Source organism: Leopardus geoffroyi, chromosome D2, assembly GCF_018350155.1.
Source record: "Leopardus geoffroyi isolate Oge1 chromosome D2, O.geoffroyi_Oge1_pat1.0, whole genome shotgun sequence".
NCBI classification, from domain to species: Eukaryota; Metazoa; Chordata; class Mammalia; order Carnivora; family Felidae; genus Leopardus; species Leopardus geoffroyi.
Window position 1 is genome coordinate 34,781,058 of NC_059334.1, and position 16,435 is coordinate 34,797,492.

Consider the following 16,435-nt stretch of genomic DNA (forward strand, 5'->3'; position numbering starts at 1 on the left):
GTGGGAAGGCCAAAAGAAGTTGGATTGCCATTATCAGCGAACACTGTGAACTGTGTTGCTTTTAATGAGATTCACATTTTAATTCATTTCAAATGTTAGACAGGGTCTACCTGAGACCCTCCCTAGGGCTTCTATAATCTCTGAAACTGCTTCTGGCTAACAGAATTACTTAGATAGCCAAGGGTTTACATTTGCAGCCGACATGGAGAGGATGGTAGTTAGTAGAAAAAAACCGTGACGAAAAAAAAGCCACAAAACAAACAAAAAACAAACAAAAAACAAACAAAAAAACCTCAGGGCAGGATGGGGGAAGGCCCGGGATAAAATGGGAAAGAAAAGAAAAAAAAAAAAAAAATAGGAGGAGGGTGCTAGAAAGTGGAGAGAAAGACAGGAGGAGGTGGTGATTCACCTTCTTATTCCCTGGAACTTCCACGAACTGTCCAGAGTCCAGAGTATACAGCCCCTCAGCCAGGACTGCTTCCCTCCATATTCAGGAGGCCCCTAGCCACAACTTCTGATCTCACAAATCACCCACAGTGCCCTGCTACTTGCTTGTACATTCTTATCCTGGTTTTAATTTCCTCTACTGTGAAATCTATACATACAGAACTTCATTACTACTTGCTGACGTCATCTCAACCTAATCTCAGTGGTTTCCAGTCATTGTGGAAAGAGGTGAGGCTTAAAGAAATCGTGACCCTGATTGTGCCACAAAGCAGCTGCAGTATGACGGGGCGTGGGGCTCTGAAGCAAGTCCTTCAAAGGTGTCAGTTTAAGACCATCCTCAGGGCACAAGGAAGCAAACACATAGAACAAGGTGCAGCCAAGCAGGTCAAATAAGGGAAAAGCAGGCAACTGGGAAGAGGAGATGGTGAGCAGGGACAGAGGCAAAGGGGGTAAAGGGTCAGGCAGGAGTATATCAGCAGCACGAACCCACTCACGATTCTCAAAGTAAAACTTATGGAAATCCATCCCCTCCACGAGGTTACCAAGGGCCTCAGGTTCAAAGGAAGTGAGGCCTGGATCGCAAATCTTCCTGCAGAAAAAAATAGCCTGTCAGTCTCCTATAGGATTACTTGTCTTTCTTCCTTGTCAGTGATGTCTGTCCTGCAGCATGTTAGCTGCGGGCTAGGTCTGACAAGATGGCTAAGATCTTAGGGTCTTACCCTCTCAGCCCACCACCAAGACACCATGGCAGGGGTGGGGAATGGGGGTAGGTGGGGGTGGGGTATTATCATAGGGTATCTATCTGGGAGGGATTCCAGCCCAAGGGCCTGGTATTTAATTCAAGCATTGTGCCCAAGGCCCAGCCTTCCCTTTTCCCAGGGTCCAAGCTGATTTTGGGGAAGAGGGAAGGCTTCTAGAGTTGACTTGGGTCTCAAGGAAATGGGTCTCTACTCACGTGTAGGCTTCAAAGTCCCCATTGTTGATGGCCTCAATCAGTTGTTCTGTGATCTTAATGATCTCCTGTTTCCGCACTGCGGGGGGGGGGGGGGGGGGAAGGGGGGGAAATCCAGCAATTTACCTGCACGGGATTGAGGAGCTCCCAAGTGACAGAGAACCCTCCCCAATCCTTCAGAGAATACCCTGTGATCTCTGTGACAAAGACATCCCTCTTCTCTGTCTTTAACATTAAGGCCCTCTGCAGAAGAGTGAGCCCACTTTTCTCTTCATGCCTTCTCTGTTGTCTGTAGAGCTAATGGCCCCCTCCTCCTGAAGCCCACCCACTGGTTATGGCTCCCTGGCCTTTGTCTCCCTCTCCATCAACAACCAGGATGCAAAAAACACTCTTGTCTTTTACAGTTGAGGAGCCTAGCCATCATGAATACTCTGACCAGACTCTCTACCCCATCCCCAGCACATTCAGCCTCTCTAAGAAGCATCTCCTGATATGGCTGTTTCCACCACCCACTTACTTCTCTCACCTGAAGGGGCTCAGTCAGGTCTCAATTACCACCATCACTACACCACCCCAGCCCTCATTCAGTGGTCCAGAACCTAGTCCTGGGCAACAGCCAGGCTGAGAGCAGAACCTAGCCAAGGATGAGGGCTCCACAAGGATGAACAGAGCCCTGGGACAGATGCTTAATTCTCTTTACCCTGCTCATCTCCTCCACAGGGCTTTTCTGGGATAAAGGATCTTGGAACTATAAACACTCTTTTTAAACAGAGCCTCTCACCAGAGAGATGTCTCCATTTACCCTGGACGAGCCTTAGAATAGCTCTAAATCTCGTACCAGCTCTCATGCCAGGATGCGTCCCCCAAGAAAACTGAGACAAGGTTCAGAATGACAGCAGGCAGAACTGATGCCCAAAGAGCCCCCCACCTCCACCCTATCCAAAGCCAAGGGACTTTTGGTGGCATCCTACACTCACAGGCAGCTCACTGACAGGGAGCGCCACTATCAGCAGAGGCCACCAGGGTAAGAGAGGGCTCAGGCTGAGCTCAGGCCAACCCTGACCAGAGCCCCAGGCTGGCCCAGGCCACAAGCCTTTCCTCACAGGAGCGAGAGGCTGCAAGACAAATGCGAGCATTAGAACAGCACAGCCAAGAGGCACAGCTGGGAGAGGGCAGTGCAGCCAAAGATACAGCCAGGTGGTGACCCCATAGCCACCAGTACTGTCACGGAGGCAGCTCCAGGTGAGTAAGCAGCATCTTAGGGGAACAAACGAGCTGCATCCACTTTCTAGAGGCAAGCAGGTATGTGAACACACACACACACACACACACACACACACACACACACACACTCATACACACCCCCTCTCCAACCCACCAAACCCATTTGCAGGACCTGACTGGGGCCCTAAGGGTGAAGAGGATTGTGTTTCGAAACTTTAAAAGGACAGATAATAGAAGGAAAAGAAGCAGACAAAGGCATCCTCTACACAGACACAACTTAAAATAAAAATATGAGCTACCATTAATCCAGCAAGGCATCATATCAAGACATTCTACTATCTCATTTATTTTCATAACAGTGCTATCAGGTAGGTGCTATTTTATTCCCATTATACAGATAAAGAAGCTGAGGCTCTGGGAGATTTAAGCTACTTCACACATTTTGAAGCTGGGATTTAAACTCAGGTCTGTCTCACCCCAAGCCTCATGCTCTTAATATGATGTGCTGAGCCTCAGGAAACCCCAAATCCCAACACGGTTCTTGGCTTATGGCAATTTCACCATCATCCCCGCTCCCACCACCTTTGACCTGATTTCTGACTCAGCCTTTCTTCCTGGCTCGTTGCTGAGGCAAGGCCCACTGAATATCCCAGTGGCTTTCTATTCCTTCCCACAATGCCATGTTCTTCCACCCACTCTTCTTTATGTCTTTGGGCCCTGGTCCCAGGGGCCCCTGCCTGGTATTAACAGCACCTCCAATCAGCTCCCCCACCCAGCAGAGGCCGAGCTCCCCAAGCTTACTAAGACAGATAGCTGGGCTGGGCTGACAGCTCTGGGGGGGATCCCTGAGGGGCTTCAGGACGAGCCAGGGAGACAGAAGCCAGATTGTGCCTCCCTCACACTTACTGGCTGAGGAGCAGAGAGAAGGCTGGGGCTGCATGCCTGCAGAGGGGGCTGTTCTGTCCCGGGAGCTCCGTCCTTCAGGCACCGAGCTGCCATTCCCAGTGCGGAGCGGGGCAGCTAGCCAGCCAGGGCAGGGCAGGGCAAGGCAGAGCAGCCAAAACAAACAGAACAAGGCAGGTGAGCGAGCAAGCCAGACAGGACCCAAGCCCGTGGCACTGCAGAGCCGGGGCAAGGCAACGCCTCGGGCTGCTGTGGACACTGGACCACATCCCACACTGCCGCCTCTGCCAGAGAGGCCTCCCAGCTGAGAGCCCCGGGAAGGTGCACAGACTTGGGCTTGTGGCTTACAGAGGAGCCTTCAAACAGACTGTACAAGGACACCTGCTCCCAGGGAAGATGTTCTAGGGCGCTAGGCTACAAGGTCAAGAGCCCAGCAGTGAAGGAGCCACTGACTCCACCAGCATCACCAGAACTGAATTGCTCTGGCCTTAATCCCAGCAGCCCTAGAGGTACTGTTGTTTATTGCTTTATACATTTATGCTCTCTATTTTTTTTTTCGTTCCCAAAGGTTTATTGCCCCCTTACTGCTCCTGTGTATGTTCTCTTAGCTCTGTCCTGCAGCATTTCTCCATCTTTTCTGAGAGCCTGGCCTCAGGCCACTTACTGTGGCAAAGGGAACAATTCCAGGAGGCCAAACCAAAGAGCAGGGCAGAGATTCCCAGGGGTCTGGCCTGCCACGCCCTCCCACACCCCCTGGCCCTCCTGGCCAGGCCCAAGCTTAGGGTGGTGGTCCTCACAGGACCACCTGGATATGGCCAAATGTGGTTCTGGCTCCATCATTCATGTCAAGACTTTGTGATGAGAGTGACTGATCCCAATGTGCCCAGGACCGTTCTAGTTTTAAAACTGAAAGTTCCACATTCTGGGAATCACCTCAGTCCTAGGGAAATTGGGACCATTGGTCACCCTACTAATGACTCACTATATTTAAGGGCTACTTCTGCAGGGGCTCAGGATGTCCCTGTACAGCGATGTCACATCATTATCAGCAACAGGAACAGTTCTCTGAGCCCTGGCCCTGGAAAGGCTTAGGAAAAACTCTAGGTTAGCTATTCCAGACCTGGGGTCAAAAAAGAGAAGCCTCTTGCCTAGCCCAGCCAGGGACCTCACAACCCACAGAGAGTAGCTTTTATGCCAAGCCCTCTCCTAGAGTCTAAGGAGTCACCATTCTCAGTTCTGGGGACAGACAAGACAGGTGCCCCACTGGAGCCAAGGTACCAGGGACACTGCTAGGGTCCCTTCCCGACCCTGCCAGCACCTACCTTTGAGGTCTTCATCTTCTGTGGTGGTGTTGCAGCTCTCTGTGGAGCCCTGTAGGCCAAAAAGAACATGTTTCTATAACACTCAGGCCCTTGGAAACCAGAGAAACTGAGCAAAACAGAAGCAGAGTATGTGCTCCTGCAGGAGGTGCAAGGAAGAATCATAGGAAGTTCTATTTTCACCCTTGCCATCTGACTTTTATAACACCTTGGGTTCCCAGATCCCCTCCCAAGTCTTCCCCAACTCAGTAAATGACAATATCTATCTTGTGGTTAAAACCTACAGTCACCTTCTAGGTTTGATTCTAGGTTGAATCTTTGCTTTCTATTTTTTTAAAATGTTTATTCATTTATTTTGAGAGAGAGAGAGCGCACAAGTAGAGAGGGGCGGTGAGAGAGGAGAGAGAGAATCCCAAGCAGGCTCTGAGCTGTCAGCACAGAGCCCGATGCGGGGCTCGAACTCACAAACCCTGAGATTGTGACCTGAGCTGAAATCAAGTAGGAAGCTTAACCAACTGAGCCACCCAGGCACCCCTCTTTCTCTTATATCTTAATTATCCAATCTAAATTCAAATCTCTTAGTTCTACCTCCAAAGTAAGTCCTGTCTCTTAACTCTTCATTTTTTTAAACAAAGATTTTATGTTTAAGTAACTCTACACCCAATATGGGACTCGAACTCACTACCCCAAGATCAAGAGTCACATGCTTCACCAACTGAGCCAGCCAGCCTGGCACCCCTACCCCTTCTCTTTAAATGCACAGCTACTATTTGATTCCAAGTTACCAACATTTGGGACCTGAACTACAATAGCTTCCTGGGCCCCCTGCATCCATACTTGCCTACCTCCCTAAAGCTCTTGCCCATAACACAGCCAGAGGGGCTTTTCAAAGTGTAAATTAGACTATATGACTCTCCTGCTAAGAACCTCCAATAGCTTCTCCTGACTGCTGGAATAAAATGCAAACTACTATGAAGTCCTACGAAGCAGGCCTGCCTGCTTCTCCAACATCATCACCCTGCCCCCCTTCCCCCTGCCCCCGCCACTCCCTTCCCTCTTCCCTGTGCCACCCGCATCCTCCCCCCCGCCCCGCCTCTCTCCACCCCCCCAATGCCACTCTCCTCTGGCTCCATGCTCTAGGCTCTGCTTCGTTTCCTCTGTTCTGTATACATGCTAAGCTCCTACACTTGCAGCCTGCCTGTCTAGGGCATTCTGCTCCAGAGTCAGCCCAGCTGTCTCCTTCCTATTGTTTAGTTTTTAGCTCAAAAATCACCTCTTGAGGGAAGTCCTTCCCTGACCACTTAATTAAAGGCCTTGTTCACCCCCCCCCCCTTTTTTTACTTTGTATCATTTTCTTCATAGCATTTACCACTACTGGATTTTATCTTACTTATTTGGTTTTTGGTTTATTATCTGCCTCCCCCACACCTGTGGAGAGAGATTTTTATCTTGTCATGAGTAGTGAAAATAAGACAAAGTTACTGAGGGCATAGTGGGGGAGGCAATGGAGGATGTTCTAAGGGTCTGGTTATACTCTCCTCTGTTTTTCTAGCTAATTGCTGCCATTTAAGCCTCACAAGTCATGGAGTAAGATTTAATTATTATTATCCTCAATTTACAGAGAAGCAAATTGAAGTGCAGAGCACCAGAGTGACAGTGGCCCCAGATTCAAACCCAGGCCTGCCTGACTATAGAGCTTGAAGTATACTGCTGTCCAGGAAACAAACAGATGCACGGTATTCCCAGCCTGGACTCCACACATACTGTGGCCTCGAGGTGTGGCCTGTCATCTGCCATCTGCAGGACCCATAGACCCTGTGATCCAGCCCACCTGTTTCCTGCTGATCCATAAAGCAGGAGACCAGCTCAGGAGCCACTCACCTTGATCCCATCTGTAGCATTGTGCACCACGGTGGTTTGTGGCTCCTGTGAGAGAAGATGAAAATTACCCTCTTGACCTCAGGACAGACCTACAGCTTTTCCCTGAGGGACCCTATCCTTATCCCATCACAGACCCTATGATGACCACTGAGGCCTGCCCACCAGCCATTCCCACAAGACAAAATATCCTGGCTCAACTGGGTCCCAGACAGCTGGGAAACCCCAGATTTAGGGGACAGCACTGGCTGAGAAAGAAGGAGAGGCCTGGCACTTAACAAAAGCAGGTACCAGGGAAGCTGAGAGGTCAAGGGTCTCTGTCCCTGATTCCTTGATTCCTGCTAGATCTGAGTGTTCTTTCCCATGGGACAGGTACACTGGAGGAGCTGTGGGGCTGAGGGTCCAGGCCAGGTGCTGCCAACAGCATTCATCAAGGAGTATGTAGGAGGAAGGGACACAGGGAGAGTAGACTAAGGTCTCCCAGAAAGACCCAGGATGGCCCCTCAGCAAGCTGAGCCCAGAGAGCTGCTTGCTTTACCACCTTTCCCCAGAGTTCCTGTCCCTGTTGTGCCATAAGGCAGCACGAGGGTCCGGGTCTGCAAGCACAATTATCCCTCCTTCTCTCCCAGTCACCCCCCATGCTAACTCTCTAGTTAGCCACCACTAGCAGAAGGTGCTCTGGGAGCACACAGTGCCCCCAGCATGGGGCTCTCCAGGAACTCAGAGACCTCAGCACCATCCAGAGGTAAGGGACCCCAGCCCTCCTTCTTGTTCAAAGCTTTGCAAAGAAGAAGAAGCCGAGGCAGATTTTACAAGGAGCCTCTAAGAACCGATGTGCAGGTCCAAAGAAAGCTCCTACCCTCTTCTTTTATAAGCCACTCACCTTCCCGGCTCCCACAGCAGACCCATGGGGGCCCAGCCTGGGGCTGAGAGGTTTAGCTGAGAGCCCTGACCACTCTTCCCCCCCAAAAGCGAAAGGAGCAGGAGCAGCAGTTGTGCGGTGCAGGAAGGAGCATGGCCACACGGGACAATGAGGGGAAGGGGCCCACAGGGCAGTACACAAAGCAGCCTGCTCTATAGGGACTAGAAGGAAAGGGCCAAGGAGGCCTGGGAGGGAGGGCAAGAAGAGGAAGGGAGAAGGAGCGGGAGGCAGCCAGGGGCAGGGGCGGAGAAGCCGTAGTCAGGAGGTACCATGGCCGTCTGCAAGGGCGCGGGCTCTTGGGCTGGGCTTACGAGACTGTTTTTGTTGTTGCTCTGTGGCTGAGACAAGAAAACAGATGGTTTAGTTCCTCTAGAGTTACCAAAGCTGCTCAGGTTCGACTCCCAGACCTCCCTTGCCCCCCGGCCTGGCCCGGAGGAGCTAGGCCTGAGGTGGCCTCCATAATACTATGTGGATGGGAGCAATGGTCGGAGACATGATCAATCTGAGGAGGGGAGTATTGGGAGAGGCCCAGAGACCTAGCTCTGGAAGCATCCTTAAGGTGGGATTAGCCCAGAGGCTTGTTTTAAAGCATCTCTCCAGAAATCTCTGCTTATGTCAGATGCCACGTCACTGCACAATCATACTTCGCTCAAAGAAATTCAGGATCTTCTTATTTTACAGGGAAAAAGAAGGGTGGTTTATAAGAGAGCAGAACAAAATTCAGAAACTCTGGGTCCCCTATCTGTGGGTAGTCTCCTGCTGTCCTTTCAACCTGCCACCTGCATTTCCTTTCCCTTAAAACATCAGCTCGGAGCCTGATCTGAAAAGAGGAGGAACATGAAGAGAAAAAAAAAAAAAAACCTCGCCTAGAAGATGGTGGCGAGATTTCCTCGCCTAGAGGAAAGGGGGGGAATGTGACTTTGGATACAGAATGCACCCACTGCCCCCAGGGAGCAGAGACAAGGCTATGCAGTTGGCACAGATATATTTTCTGCCTGGTAAATCTTGGATTTGCTTAACTGGGAGTGAGAGCAGAACTCCAAGGCAGGGCAGGTGAATCCAGGGTGGGTGGCTGTGGCTATGGTCCCAGAACCCAGCCCCCGGGAGAGTAGGCTGCCTAGCAGGCCAACATTCCTAACAGCAGCAGACCACTGGGATATCTCCTTGCCTTTTGAAATGTTATACTGAATGGCACAGCAAGGAAGGTGGGGGAGGATGGTGAGGAAGGAAGGAGGCTGATCTCTGGGGTGGGGGAGCCATATCTATAAGAGGCTCTTTTGCCTCTTACAATCCCCTCTGCTTCTTATGATACCCTCACCAATGTACTCAGTATCACTGGGAGTCCCAGTGGAGCCAGTGGCCACCAAAGAGCAGCCTGATGCCTGCATGTTCTTCAAAAGACAGAGAGACAAACATGTAGCTACCATCTCTGTGCAGGGCACAAATGGGACACATTGGCAGTTAGGATGTGCTTCTTCCTTCCTAGGACACACACAGAAAGCTAGCAAGACTGTCCTACTTCTTGACTGGAGGCTTCTTTTATGGCTCCTTAGACAAGACCTGAAGGCATCCAACCCTAGCTTGCTGTCAATGGCTGACATGTGCCCAAACCCAGTGCTAGGCATGGAACCTTAAGTCAGGTACCAAGTACTACCAGACTCCACTGAACTCTGCAGGCTGGAAAACAGGGGTCCCAGGAATAGTCAGGACGTGGGTCTAAACTCACATAAACTCTGCTCTCTTCTATTCCCCACCCCCCTAGCTCAGCTACTAAGTCTGACCTGTTTGGGAATCATTGGATAAGGCTGCCCTCCCTGCAAAGCCTAGCTGAGACAGAGATCTTGGCAGGGAGCAAGAACTCCAGGGTGCCCTTAAGCCTGCCATATCTGCAGAAGGCTGAGATGTCACCCAGGTGGACCGACCTCTGGCTTTAATGGATGGTTTCATAACAATTCAGGCTGCTGTGCTCCCTCCCCTTGGTGGCCTGTGTCCCATGAGAAAGAAAGGTACGTTCTCTGGATTCTTTCAGCTGCTCCTCCTGAGGGGTGGGTGGGGAAGGATGAAATGTTGGGCACAGCCTGTTAATGGGCACTTGCATAGGGGAAAAGGCTGAGAGTAAGGCTCAGGGCTGTAAGCCTACAACCAGGTCCTCTGCCCACCACACAGATGCCCACCAGCTACCAGTCTGTAGCAGGAGGCCCCAGTGAGCAGGGCCTCTCCTCCTGAGCAATAGCGAGTGAGGGTCTCTCCCTGTGACTGCCACCTGGCTCCGAGTCCCTCCTAGCTTCACTTCCTGCCCTGGGCTGCTGGAGGCAGTCCAAGCTCTGCAGCAGGGGGTGCCATACCATACATTCCGATGCCCATTTTTTAGGTCACCGGGAAACCTTGGGCAATGGCCCCTGCTTGGCAGGACAGGCCACGCTTGCCCACACAGCACAGACATGCAGTGAGGATGAGTGAAGCACACGCACATGGCAGAATGGGTTTGCGTGGCTGGCAGGCGGGCACGCAGGCAGCATGGAGGAGGCAGATGGGTGGGCAGGCAAGGCTCACCATTAGGTGCACGCTGGAACTCGACTTCCTTTTCTGGACACACCACAGCGAAAGGGAAAGAGAAGGGGAAAGAGGAGGTAAGAAGAGAAGCACAGAGACGCCGCAGGTTAGTGCAGCAGTGCGGGCTCTGCCTCAGGAGGAAAGAGTGGAAGAAGGAGACCTGGAGCCCAGCACCAGAAGGATTAAAACAGCACCTAGACCACCAGGCACACAAATCCCTCCAGACCCTGGGAGAAGACCTCCTTTGCTGTCAGGTTCACAAACACAGATTTAGTATATTCTAAAATGTCTCAGCATTGCTCAAAGCTTTGTGAAGAGATGAACTCACAAGTTTATGAAGGTAACATTTTGCTGCAAATTGATAGGTTTGGGCTTACAAGGCTGGCTCTCCTATAAGGTTATTTATTTTCTCTCATTACTAGGTCTGCCCAAAATTTGGGCAAGCAGCTACCAGGTAAATAGCAAAAGCCACTCGGGGCCATCCTCAGCTTTAGAGACATTATACTTCTGAACCTAGTTTTTTTGTTTGTTTGTTTTTTGCCGCACCCCTATACTGCTTTTCAGATAAAAATGCTGAGCTTTTGAAAATCATCTTGTAAACAGTGAATTGGTAGCATCCCTTTCTTTGTCAGTGTGGCCATGCTCATTTATAAGACTACAGTATCTCACTGCATTTTGGAATTAGTGGGAAATGGGAAAATAGGAGTGCTGGTGATTAAAAGTGCGGTGATGACAAAGACATCAAGATGTGAACCAGGGGGAATGTTGAAAGCAGTGATTCTTTAGCCCTCAGCCAGATGCTCATGGACTTTATGCTCAGATGTGAAACAAGAGCATAAACATAAAGACCACATGGAACACTGAAAGTACATCTCAGAAGGCTGTGTCTAAAAGGTGAAAGCACTTTATAATTAGCTTGCTGGGAGACAGAAGTACCCTTGGAACATGTCCTATCTGTTGTCTGACTACTATTCTAGGCACAGTGAACATGTCAGATAAATGCTCCTTTCCTCAAGAGCCTGCATTCTACTTTAGAAGACATCTTCAGGACGGTATTAAATTGAAAAGAAAGGGACTACAAGTATTGAAAAGAACTGAAAATTACATCTAAAGGAAAAGAAAGCCTAAATATAATTGGGCAGCTTCTGCTTCTTTTTTTAATTTATTTTAAATTAAAAAATTTTTTTTACAGTTTTATTTATTTATTTTTGAGAGAGAGACAGAGTGAGTGAGCGGGGGAGGGGCAGAGGGAGAGGGAGAGAGAGAATCCCAAGCAGGCTCTGTGCTGTCAGCACGGAGCCCGACGCAGGCCTCGAACTCACACACCGTGAGATCATGACTTGAGCCGAAACCAAGAGTTGGACTCTTAACTGAGCCACCCAGGGGCCCCTCTTCTTTTTTTTTTAAAAAATCATCTCTGTGCCCAATGTGGGGCTCAAACTCACGATCCTGAGATCAAGAGTTGCATGCTCCACTGACTGAGCCAGTCACAAACCCCTAATTGGACTACTTTTGCATTAGTCTTTCATTTATGCCCAAAAATGAGATTTTACTTCCAAAATTATTCCTCAAAAAGAGGAAGGTGCGCTACATCCATACTTATCCTTTTATCCAACTAGAGTGTTTACAATGTGAGGGAAGGTCCATCTTTTTAATCTCCTCTGTGCCTAGCAAAATGCCTTAAAGTTAGCATATGATCAACAAACTTTTGCTGAGTTGAACTGGGTTTGTGGACACTGGTTTCTCCCCAGGCTAAAGCAGAGCACAGGTTTCTAACTTGCCCAGAATCACTGGAGTGAAAACTGCAGGGACACCGACCAGGCCTAATCTTGGTTCTTGTGATTTTCAGGAACATGCTGTCAAGCTTTCACCTGGACTTCACCTTAGGTAGAGCACTTTCTATTGTCTGCTTCACCTAATGGGGAGTAAGTTCTCAATTCCAGCTGCCTCTCTTTTTCCTAAACTGTCCTGCAGGAAAACCTAAGATAATCCTCTTCTACCCAAGGGCTAGTTTCTACTGGGTTAGTAGACTTCTTCCAGTTCCTCTCTCCATCCTTTCGGGGCTTTGCCCTCAACCATGTATAGTTGAGCTCCTCTCAACCAGCACACTGCAGCATTGTTTCAATACCAGATCATTTTTAAAGAATCACATCTCACTTTTATTTAAAAATTAAATATTTAAAATTTGAAATCAGAAAAGGGTTCAAACCTACTTTCCATACTTAAACAAATATCCAAACAGTACTTAAGGAAATGGCTATATCCCTTGTTTTTTTCTTTTGTTCCTTCATTTTTTTTAAAACTGGATGGCCATTCTGGCCTTGGGGCTAGTCCTCAACTAGAGGCCTCTCAGGATCTGAGAGTTTGTGCCCCCCCCCCCCCCCCCCCCCGCCCAGAGTCTTGTCCTCACAAGTGGCTGTCATTCTTCTACAGACCCTGGGTCCCTATACCACTATTAAATAAGTCTAACCAGAACCTGGGGTCCCTAAATTCAAAAAGAGTCGATGCTCAAACCAATGCTAATAGCTCAGCATCTTGTGAAAACTTCTGGACAGTGAGAAACAAACCTCTCTACAGACCTTAAACACCAGGAATTGGGAAGGGGAAGCTGGGAAAGAAAGGTGGGTCTATAAGAGCCCAGGATGCTCACAGGTCAGCATCTTTTGGGCAACTTCATAGGCCTCCCTCATATACACATGTGGTGACCTTGACCTTCAAGAGAGTCCAGAAAAGTTGAACCCCACACATCTCGCATTGCCCTCCCCTCTGCCTTTGCCAGTACTTCCATCCAGCCACGCCATTCATTGTTATATACATGTTCCTGATTCTAAAAAGTCTGTAGCCATATTATAAGCAACTTGGAAAACAAAGAAGGAAAAAAACCCACCTAATCCTATTTGTCTTGCTAGTCTTTTTTCTTACACAATTAAAAAAAACATCATTATAAGCTACATACAAGTTGATGCCTTACTTTTTGAAACAAACAGTATTTTGATTTTTACTCTGATTATCAAAGTAATGCACGGTCTAGGTAAAAAAGGTAGAAAACATAGAAAAATATATAAAATAAAAGTTTCCCAAATTCCCATCATCCAGTGAAGTTACTATTAATACTTCATGGGGTTTCTTCCAGTTCCTTTTCTATCCACATGATATATACCAAATATAATCAAAAACATATCATTTTTTCAAACAAAATTTAGATGATAGTGTACGAATTGCTTTATATCCCACTTTTTTTTACTTAATATAAAACATTATATAGTCATGAAAATTAATAACTTTGTAAAAGTCTAGTAAATGGAGTTCTTGTAATTATTTGGTCATTATCTTACTGACTTTTGAAATTGTCTCCAATTTTTTCAATTACAAATGTCATGTTGAACATGAAATTATTTTTTTTCTAAAGTTTATTTATTTTTTTTAGTCATCTCCCCACCCAGCATGGGGCTCAAACTCACAACCCTGAGATCAAGAGTCACACGCTCTACTGCTCTACCAGCTGAGCCAGCCAGGCGCTCCTTGAATTTCTTTAGGACAAATTCCCAGAAGTAAAATTAAAGGGTAAAAACAGCAGGAACGTTTTTATGGCTTTTGACACGCAGACTGTTTCAGAAAGGGCCACTGTTATTTATGCTACTATCACAAACTTAAGAGTCAAAAAATGGCACCTCATTTCAACCTGCATTTCTTTGTTACTAGCAAGGCTAAACATCCACATTTATTAACCAGTTCTACCTCCTCTTTATGGGGTTGTCAGTGCATCTTCTCTGACCACTTATTTACTGGATTTTAGGGGGGATTCTTATTTGTTAGAGAAAGCTTTTTTGTATAAAAATAATATTAACCCTTCCCATCATACCTGCTGTGAATATTTTCCTCAACTTGTTGCTGGCCATTTAATTTTGGATGATTATTCCCTTCTTAAACATTTGCATCTTTGCCTCTGATCCAGCTACTATATTCAAAGTCTTCTCTCAAGCACAAAACTCATGTACTGAGCACATAGCAGGATCAGGCACTGGGTTCCCCACATACGTTCTCATTTAAAGCAATTTATTTAACGATTTTTTTTTTTTTGCCTAGTCCTCCTCCTTCTCAGTGCTCTGTAAGGTCAGACAATGTTGTACACATATGTTCTTCTCCCACCTCTTCTGTGTTTTCTGTTTCCTTTGATGATTCCTCTTCTTCCAGCCTCTCAATGACAGCCCTGAAAATATGCATTTACTGAACTTTTAAACCTTCATGCGCTTTAGATTCATATGGGAGAAGGGGAATATTATTAAATTCAGATTCCACCTCCCACCCAAAGCTTCCTGAATCTGAATTCCAGGGTGGATCCTGGAATCTATATCTTTTTAATTAGTTCTTTAAGCTAATATTACAAGGCTATGCCTAACACTCATCCTTGGAGGCAGCCATCTAGAAAGTTCCATCAGAAACCTGTCCTTCAATGTCTCCTTTATCCATCTTTTTACTACCACCTCGGCTGTTACTGCTTTATTTCAGGTCCTACGTCGTGCAATCACTTTTTCCTTCAGGCTTTCAGAGCTACTGAAGTTCCCAGAATCACCACACTGTTTCAAACCTATACATCTTGTGCTATTTCCTCTGCCTGGAATATCCCCCCCATCTCCTGCCCACTTCAACCTAGCAAGATCAAAGGAGTCCTTCAAACTCAGGTCATGGGCCATCTCCTTCAGGAAGATTTCCTGTTTTGGCTCAGATGCTGGCCTCTACTCCCCCAGCACCTGCCCTATATACACCTCCCTCATAGACCTTACCAGACTACATGGGCACCGCTGGTTTCTCTGTCTCTCTCCAACTCTGAACACCTTACAGGGTGGATTATGGTGTTATCTTCCCAGCTCCTAAAGCATGGAATTTGGCTGAATGAGTGAACTCCTGTGATTCACTCATATGAGCCCTATCTGCAGGTCCAGTACTGACCTCTTCCCTGGGCTACCCCAGGTACTTCCCAGCACCTTAAAAGTCCTCTCCACCCAGATCTTCACCTGTCTCTCAATCTCAGTGTGGTCAAAATAAAACTCTGGCCATCAAAATGGGCATTCCTTCACAATTACTCCCATTTTTAGCAGAGTTACTACCAATTCTTCCAACCTTCAAGGAACTCTGACATTATCTTTGATGGGTCCTTTTTAACATATTCAGTGTCAACTTCCTTTGAAGTTGGGGCAGCCAACCTCTAATCACAGCCTCCCATTCTTGGATACAGCTGGACCAATTATCTACAGGCACTGCCTATTCTTTTTTTTAAATTTTTTTTTTCAACGTTTATTTATTTTTGGGACAGAGAGAGACAGAGCATGAACGGGGGAGGGGCAGAGAGAGAGGGAGACACAGAATCGGAAACAGGCTCCAGGCTCTGAGCCATCAGCCCAGAGCCCGACGCGGGGCTCGAACTCACGGACCGCGAGATCGTGACCTGGCTGAAGTCGGACGCTTAACCGACTGCGCCACCCAGGCGCCCCAAGGCACTGCCTATTCTTAATATTTGTTTATTTTTGAGAGAGAAACAGAGTGCGAGTGGGGGAGGGGCAGAGAGAGAGGGAGACACAGAGTCCGAAGCAGACTCCAGGCTCTGAGCTGTCAGCACAGAGCCCGATTCAGGTGTTGAACTCGTGAACTGCAAGATCATGACCTGAGCCAAAGTCAGATGCTTTACCAAATAAGCCACCCAGGTGCCCCTAGGCAGTGCCTATTCTGATTAGTTGGTGCCTGTGCTCTTCTGGTAGTTAAGTATTTTCAATATTAGCTCTTTCTATTTCTAATCACCTTTTCTTCACTCTATGCCTAGATCATTCTAATTGATACCTCTGTGTCTAGTTTCCACCCTCTTCTATTCATCCTTATACCCTTAGCCAAATCTTTTGAAAGCATAGCTCTTGCTGTAGCTTCCCTGCTCAGTGGCCTATATTTCCTGTGGTCTGACACACAAACCTCTAATCCCTCTGCCCAACCAGACCAGTCCAGCTGTATTTTAGATATCCTTCTACCACAAACCCCATGTTCCAGTTGAGCAGAGAACATCAATATGCATGACAGAACCCATACAATTACTTTGTTGTTTTTAAGTTATAGAAGGAATGCCTTTTCATTTTAAGGAAAAATACACGTGTACAAACTAAAAAACGAAAGATATGTCTTTCCACCCTGTCCTCACCACCAATCCCATTCACTAGAGGCAATCAGTGACTGGGTTCCAGTCTTCCTACA

General features: G+C 47.8%; 1 protein-coding gene across 21 annotated transcripts in view; it reads right to left on the reverse strand.

Moving 5' to 3' along the window:
- Positions 1 to 16,435, reverse strand: part of CAMK2G (calcium/calmodulin dependent protein kinase II gamma) — a 56,188-nt gene that overhangs the window by 3,301 nt on the left and 36,452 nt on the right. For 3 of the 21 annotated variants that reach the window (XM_045439640.1, XM_045439642.1, XM_045439656.1), the window contains 7 exons: positions 10,199 to 10,231; positions 7,915 to 7,983; positions 6,727 to 6,771; positions 4,849 to 4,897; positions 3,530 to 3,643; positions 1,403 to 1,478; positions 942 to 1,036 (listed from right to left, as the gene is read on the reverse strand). In XM_045439640.1, coding sequence (XP_045295596.1) covers positions 942 to 1,036; positions 1,403 to 1,478; positions 3,530 to 3,643; positions 4,849 to 4,897; positions 6,727 to 6,771; positions 7,915 to 7,983; positions 10,199 to 10,231 — 481 coding nt within the window. Of the gene's footprint in view, positions 1 to 941; positions 1,037 to 1,402; positions 1,479 to 3,529; positions 3,644 to 4,848; positions 4,898 to 6,726; positions 6,772 to 7,914; positions 7,984 to 10,198; positions 10,232 to 16,435 lie in introns of those variants that run through there. The other 18 variants (XM_045439641.1, XM_045439645.1, XM_045439659.1 and 15 more) reach the window with 8 other exon arrangements.